Raw genomic sequence first — 8,570 nt, 5'->3', positions numbered from 1 at the left:
ATTTATCGTTGGAATATTTTTTAAACAAGGAAACTTGCAATGGATATTAATAAAACTAAATGTGATAAAAAACTAATTTATTAAACTAATTTTTGTCATCATTGATTCAAACTTTTGAAAGAAGAAAACACACAGACAGCACTTGTTACCCCTTAATTAACTTCCTTATTTATAAAGCCATATTTTTTATATTTTTAATAAAATAAATCAATTGAATAATTTTAAAAATAATGAATGACAATTCTCGAGGATCACTTAAAAGAATTAATACAAGTTTCATACCCAAGTTTCGTTGGGATCTGTTTATTGTTCAGTAGGAATTAATGTTGGACAGTGTTTTACAGCTATGTATGTACCCAGTAGTTTAAGCTTAAAGGAGATGAGGAGAAACTTATAGTAATGAAATTTTACATCAATGCATGTAAATTATAACAAAATTATTATCATTTTAAAATGAGTGCTAAATATTATACGTTCTACATCTAATATTTGAGTAATTTATCTCAAACAATAATGTGCATTTTCTAAAGGAGATTTTGATTTTTATCAATAATTATTCGTCGTATTCCTCATCATCCGCAGCCAATGTAGTGGACGTATTGAAAATTGAGCTCACAATTTTCTTGACCACTTTCGTGCCTTGTCTCAGAAGTGTCAACTTGAACTGCATAAGGACTATCAGGTATGTAGACATGAAAGATATATTCTGAAAAGAAAATAAGTTTATACTAGATAAATTAAAATCAAAATTGATTATAATATTATGAATTGCCTTTCAATGCGTTATTAAAATGAAATGCTTTATCGTATTATATATTTTAATTCCGATCATCGTCATTTTATAATAATCATCTGACATACTGATGGTTTCAATTATTCCTTAATAAATAAGTAATACTATATTACTTTATTGTACAGTCAGAGTATGAAAACCTTTGTCACTTTTCAAATTCATTCGTATATCAAAACTTAAACTCTTAGTACCTTTTAAACCTAAACTTCAAATCATTGTAACGCAATATGTCACTCTCGATCGGTAAAGCAGATTATCGCTTATACTGAGCACACGAAAAAAGATCTTACGGTGATGAACCTTTTCTTGCCACGACTGTACAGCCAATCAGAATACTAGTTCAATCGTAATTGTAGTAAACTGTTTGCGCATTAAAATTATTTGGAGTCATGCAAGATTAGATTTGTCATGCATTGTCAAATGTATATCTTAACGAGGATTAGCGAAGAATTGCTTGGGCTACGTAGTATGAGGCTAAGGCCTCATACTACGTAGCCCATACATTATATAAAACAGACGCTAAAATTTTGAACTTAAAAAATCACCAATAGCTTGAATAGTTGTTTGGTATATAAATGTAGAAATAATATTATATAGATTAAAAAGTTACCGCTGTAAACAATTCTCTGTTAATGTTAGTAAATCCATCAAGGTTCATGATGGGCGGATTCTTGGCGATAGCAACTAGAAACATCTCAACTTCACGCTGCGTGCTGCGATCGATAGCGCCCAGATTAACATTCAAAAGACGCATTTGAAATTCTAGACCGACCTGGAAATCACTTAATTTGTATTTTAATTGTATTTATAATTAAATTCTAAGAAGTTCGTTCAAATAATTAATTTGGGTTATTTCCTTTAAAATTATATTCAAACTAGAAGCATTACACTTGCTATGATTGAGGAGAATCGAGAAGAATGACTGTAAGTCGTAAGTCATAAAGACACACTGTAGCATTAAAAATAATCGCCGAAAGAAACTGCGCAATTTATATTTATATTATAAATGCGAATGTAACTCTGTCTGTCGTTTTGTTTATCTTTAATATCCAAAACATTCAACAGATTTTGATGAAATTGGATATGATGCAAAATTTTTAATCTAAGGAAGGACAAAGGTTATTTAAGCTATCGAAGCTGCGGACTACTAAACGCAGAAACCCGCATAATAGTAAAAAATATATCAAACGTGAATCAATTGATTATAATATGTAAATTTACAAAAAAAATGATAAACGTTGAATATTTTCTTTTGATATTCAAAACGTGAATAACAAACACGTCACAAAACATCAATAAATTCATGTAAGTGAACAAGTCAATGAGGTACTTAAGCCAGCTCTGCCAAGTATGACATTATCCATTAATTTCATTTACACACTAGTGATTACAGATATTTACACTGTTTAGTTATTCTACCTTAATCAAAGTTAACGACCAATAAATTGTTAATGATTACATAAACCTCACCTTCCTCGTAGCGTGATAAGCTTCATTACAAATGATGAAAAGTAGGGTCATACAGTAGCCCACTATCACAAATAATCCCATTTCTTTGTAGCTTAGACCATGCTCCAGTATCTCGGAGAGAGACCCGTACAAGGAAATTGTTGTAGTGAAAAATATTACCATGCAATATATACCGTACATATTTGAGTATGCTCGACCTGAAATTGTTTTAATTCAAAAAATACTTTAAATTAATACTCATTATAGGTAAAGTAAAAGTAAAGTTACAGCCTGTAAATTTTCCACCGCTGGGCTAAAGCTAGCCTCTCCCATTAAGGAGAGGATTTGGAACATATTTCGCCACGCTGTTCCAATGCGGGTTAGTGGAATGCAAATGTGGCAGAATTTCAATGAAATTAGAAACATGCGATGTTTTCCTTGATTATTCCGTTCTGATTATTCCGAGATGAATTTTAAACACAAATTAAGCACATATATATATAGTGGTGTTTGCCTGGGTTTGAACCCGAAATCATCGGTTAAGATGCACGCGTTCTAACCACTGGGCCATCTCAGCTCCATTTTATGTAATATATTTAATTTATTACGTCCAAGATTAAACAGTGTATGATAGATATTGATAATCAGTTTTAATAATAAATATTTTATGGTGAGTAGTTACATAGTATATTCTCTCTTTCCGACATCGAGATCAGAACACACCAGAAGCATTGTGTACCCATAACACTTAAATGTACGTACATTTAAGTGTTATGCATATAAATAATTATGTATACATATAAATAAGTGTCATTTCATATTAAAATTAATTGGCGATATAAATGTCTGAAATATAGGTAGGTATATTTCATTTTTATAACAGGAAAGATAAGTCTGTAAGAAATGTTTATTCATTTTTTAACAAAAGCTGGCCCTATTATTGTAGCCTTACACGGGAGCCTCTTTCGATTTGCATATTTTTTACTGGTCCCATTCTAATGTGTTCGTCATACGAATACATCTCATTAAAGCTGTATCAAATTGGATGAGAAGTGTTTTGTCGAGCATATTTTTTTTTTAATATTGCAAAGTTTGAACGCGGAGCCGTGTATTAGCGCTGATAAATAAAAATTGCGAATAAAACCTTTTTAATTATTTCCTTCATAATATTGTAAAGTTAATTTTATTTTCTCTGTTGTTAAGTGCAAACTGGATACACTTTGGTAATTTCATGTGTTGTGTGTTTTTTTGGAATATATTGACTGACTGAAAATCTACCCTGTTTATCAATCAATCAGGATTGATGTATCAAACTTTCCTCTCAAAGGGAAAAGAGACATTGGCCTAGTAAAGGAACACCTAGATGCTGTTACTTTACTTTTATTGTTTATAAAAATAAATGAATCACTAGATAATTTAAATTTATGCAAAATTCTTACCCAATTGTTGCATCATATGCGACAAGTCAACCCAAAGATGGCGAAACTGTGCTAATTTCAAAGCTGGATGTTCCGCTTCTAAAGCCTTATGAAGATTTGTCGCTAATCCTTTAGACGCCGTTCCAAATGCATTGCAATTTATATACCTGTATAGCATTATAACAATTTATCCTTAGCAATTCAAGTCGAAATTATAAAAACAATTAAATCTTACCCACCACAATGAACAGAAGCCGTCCAGCATAGCAATGATGTGATAATATGCAAAGGAGTGCCAAAGTTCAAAGTCATCTTGCAAATAGTTTTGCGAGAGAATAACAGCGAAACTGAGAGCCCACGAAAATATACACAAACCCCATGTAAGCGAATATAAATTAGGAAATACGATTGGCGTTCCAGTAATTTTAAGGTATTTCAACTGAAAATAAAGTTAGAATTAAAAATACGTTAAAAAACAATTGAATACGTGACAGAATAATAAATATTTTTCTTGATCCAGAAACAGATTTATGAATCAATATTTTAACCAATGACCTCGATTTCTACATCCCTTTCTAATAAGCAATCTCAATCAAAATAAACTTCATTTCCGTAAATCGCATTATTCTGTTAATTTTATATCACCATAATATTATATAATTTATAGCAACTCAATTAACGATTTATTAGCACATTTTTTTATTGCATAGCTATTCAATATTCTACCTGATAATGTGTCCACATGTTTTTAAATATAGCAACCTCAGACCCGTGTCGCCAGGAGGCGATAGGTAACAAGAAGTGTGGGATGAGAATGCTGAGAAATATTATATTGTAGATAACCTCGTCGAAACGCTTGTTGGAGTTCTGTTGAAAGTTCGCGAGACGCTCGCTGCCGACTACGATAAAACAGAATATTATTACATTAAAATACTTGTATATTTCAAAGTAATAAATCAGAACGATGCTTTTAAATTATTTAAAATTATATTTAAATGCTTTTATGTTATTATAAAATGCTTTCTGTTTTGAAAATCAATAGATCCTATGAAAACGTTTACCTTTTACTACGATAATACTCTCAAGACTCCAAACAAGATAAGCCCACAACGTTGCTTTGGAAATCCAGTTGTATGTTGTACGTTTAGTTGTTTGTGTCTCTAAAACATGATATAATCATTAAAATAAACATGAACGGTTATCATTTATGTTTCAACATATTTTTGTTCATTATATAAAACAACAATCCATGAACATTTTGCTCGTTAGCCCCTCGGTTTTATCGATTTATTTTTAATTCAATTTATTATTGCCTGAGATTTCATTTCTAGTCATTAATTAAGAATACGTGGTCTATACAATGGGAAATTAAAGTATTTGTAATGCATAACATTATAAAATATATGTAGAAAGCTTGTATGTTTATACCCAATATAAACCATCCAATTACAATAAGTATAATTAAATAAATAATACTAACGTCTATGCACTCTCATAATCGGCATGACGCCCATGATCTGAAAGAGAACCAGCAGGCTTTTTGTAGTGATGTAAAAGCTATCGTGTTGGTCAAGCAGCTCCCCATCTTTGTCCTTGATTTGTGGACCATAGATATCCTTTTCTTGATAAGCTAAAATATTAAATTGAATATCACATATTTTGGTATTTGCTATTCAATACAATTACTTCTGGATGTAGAAAAAAATACATACAATATTTTGTCTCACAAAAAAATAATAATGTTTTTTTTGTTATCCATGTATTTATGCTTCATTTATCGAATTAAATGAAACTGTAATGTTGTTGTTGACATAAAAACGTTTTTAGAATAGTATATTATCATAGCACAACACACGCATATACTATAGTATCACATAATGGACCATAACAAAGATTAAAGACTTACAATGAATTTTAGTATTAACATTTCAGTGGGTGTACTAAATGCGTGTAATTATTAAGTTATTTGACATGCTTGAAAATTAAACGACAATTCTTAATAAAATCCTGCTTGGCCTAAAGCAAATCAGATTTGCTTTAAGGAAAAGATAATTTCCAAGAAGACATTCGATAAGGGATATAAAACTAGTATGTATATATATTCTTTTCTTTTAAGTATTATTTACTTATTTATTAAACCCACCATTCCATGGGTCATAAGTGTACCGATTAAAACCTGATCATGGATTTTAATTACTCGCTTACCTTTTCAAACTGAAAAATAAAAAGTAAAATAATTATGATACAAAAAATAGCTTAAAGATGCCAAATAAATCTTAGTGGAACATTAATCGCTAGAGTGTATGTGTTGGCCATTTTTAGTAATGTGGCATCCATGTCAATACGACGTTTTGAAAACGTCCTCTGATGCTTTGATAAAGAGTCTCGGTGAGATCAAATTGGCCTGTCTCACCCCGTGATGCAATTGGATTGGTCTGGTGCTTAGACATTAATGGTTTCTGCTCCTGCTGCTGTTAGAAATACTTCAATACCTGACAAACTAACAGTCAATTAGTCATCTCTGCTGGGTTTTTCGTAGTCTGAGTAGAGGCTGATTATAATCCTCGTTCTTCTGTATTATTTTCCTAAGTGTGTTTTAAAGTCTACAGTACTGAAACCTTTGAATTTTTCAAAAGTTTTGGGGAAGACGAAATCTTGAAATTAGTTTTTCAGAAGATCGTTATCACTCTTATAGAAAACTAACGCTGTCACATTTCTGCTCCATGCATTCGGTAAAATACCATTTTGGAGGACGGAATTAAAGACGTTTGCCAACTAATCTCTCCCAGGCGATATATTGAAGGTCGTCAGAATGGTGGCGTGTCTAATCCATAGTCCATCCACTTTTCAAGACTCAGGTATTCGTGATAATTATAAACAGGAATTATGTAACTTATCACGAATCTTTTAGCCCGTATTGAGGGCGTTAACAGCTTCAATAATCGTTCATCTCGTGGTACTCTTTATTAGTTTTGATTCAAATAGCGCCGTCTCCTCTTCATCCTGTCTAGAGTCTCGCCAGAGAGTATCGACCTTCATCCTTTCTTTTTTTGTCTTTGGTTTAATTGGTTTTCTAGTTCCAGGTGGAAGTTTTTGCAATTAGCTCGTTAACCCCGTTCATCTCCAAGACATTCAGAAAAATATGGGGCCTATTGGATAAAATGCAGTCGATTTCATTCTTCGTTACGTTATCGGGTTTTCGCCAATCCAATTACTGTTGTTTTTTCCAAAACAATGAGTTAATTGAAAACATTACCCAAGTCTCGAAAAAAATTGCCAGCATTTGTCCCCAAAAACATCTGCGACCTTAGTCAAATATTTCTATCCCAGATTCACCATCACATAAAATTTCTGTAGATGGTACTGATATGAGACATAGTATTCAGTATATCATCGTACATGGCTCGATTTTTTTATCTCTTCGTTAGTGTACGTTGTAATTAGGGCATATACTTGTAAGTCCTTCAACTCATACCTTTCGTTCATCTTTAAAATTAGATATCTCTCGTCGTCTCCACTTTGAGATAGTTGTTGCCCTTCTAGGAAGTACAATTAGTGACCGGCATCTAGTGTCATCGTGTCCTTGCTCTGTCTGCAGGTTTTCGATAGACCTATTATGTCCCAGTTAATGTTACTTAACCCTACTTCCAATTCTGTCAGATGTGCGTCCAACCACTGTGAGCGTCCAATATACATGGTCATAAAAGCTCGTCACTTGAGTTTTTTCAATTAAATTGCATTAAATATTAAAGTATTTGAATGATATGTTAAAGACATCTCAATATCCAAGTTTTACGACATAAACGAATAAATAAAGGTTTGACATATTGTTTTAGATGACATTTACACCCATAAGCTACAATTGTACAGCCTGAGTTCCATTAGCTAATAACATGTAATTAGGTAATGGGAACATAGGTCATCGTGTAATAATGATAACGTCATGGTCAGGCGGGCTTTTCATTGTCCGTTTATAATATAAATACGATTTTCGTTTCATTTAACATTTGATGTAAAATGTCATATAATAATCTGTTCCTATAATTATGTAAAAGATTTAATATTCATTAATCTCTTTAATTATAGAGAGTATTATAATTTATTTTATATAAAGTTACTGAAATATAATTTAACTAAATAAATGAGCTTGATGCGTTAACCTAAACGAATAACTACTTTGCATTAGAGTATAAGCAAACCTTGCCAATGACATTACAGAATGCTACAAATTATAAGAGGAATACTTTAAGTCTTATACCTTTAATATCTCTTCCGTCGACCTTTTCAAACATATTTCTTTTTCTCATTTCGCTGTATTTTTTTAAATTAGTAGATCTCGTCGTAAATATATTTGTTTCCATTTTTAAAAATACTGATGTTGTTTTAATTAAGATGTTTCAAGTATACGCTTCAAAAGCAGATCACGATATGAAAACTTCTATAATAAAATACCACATACAATCAATCATATTCCACCCTTCTCAGCTTACTTAGCTATGCGCACTTGTCAATGAAAATCCGTAGAGTCGATTGGCTGTAATGTGGACAAAAACTTTATTGAAAATTGATATCTTTTTTTTTTATTATATAGTATTAAGAATACATAAATAATTATATCTCACATTATCGTGATGAATTATTTAAGATAAATTTAACATATTTTCTTTCCAATTTCTTTTTTCATTATTTTCCTTTTACAGTTAATGTATATTAAGGAAATTTTGAGCGATAGAATTACTTAAATTGCTTGACAGTTACAGTAAAGATATTAATAAATCTACATTAAATATAGTTAAGTGAAAAATGTTTTAAGTGCTAAAGTCGTCTCTAATCTCCTTACCAGTGTTCGAGTGACGCCTTACCGTCGCTTTGTAGCCATTAATATATTTTTCATACTAATGGCGACTTTG

At 31.3% G+C, this 8,570-nt stretch overlaps 1 protein-coding gene across 1 annotated transcript; it reads right to left on the bottom strand.

Annotated features, from left to right (window-relative positions):
* Positions 1–296: 296 nt before the first annotated feature.
* On the bottom strand, positions 297–7,967 carry LOC124543687 (gustatory and odorant receptor 22-like). The gene is made up of 9 exons (XM_047121949.1): positions 7,919–7,967; positions 5,141–5,290; positions 4,722–4,820; positions 4,387–4,559; positions 3,900–4,099; positions 3,682–3,827; positions 2,264–2,460; positions 1,404–1,565; positions 297–706 (listed from the first exon to the last, which is right to left on the bottom strand). Exons 1-9 carry the CDS (start codon positions 7,965–7,967, stop codon positions 554–556), a joined length of 1,329 nt encoding a protein of 442 aa, XP_046977905.1. The 3' UTR covers positions 297–553.
* Positions 7,968–8,570: the final 603 nt, after the last annotated feature.

This window comes from Vanessa cardui, chromosome 3 (genome assembly GCF_905220365.1).
Source record: "Vanessa cardui chromosome 3, ilVanCard2.1, whole genome shotgun sequence".
Classification (NCBI taxonomy): Eukaryota; Metazoa; Arthropoda; class Insecta; order Lepidoptera; family Nymphalidae; genus Vanessa; species Vanessa cardui.
This window is presented reverse-complemented; position numbering and strand designations above follow the sequence as displayed.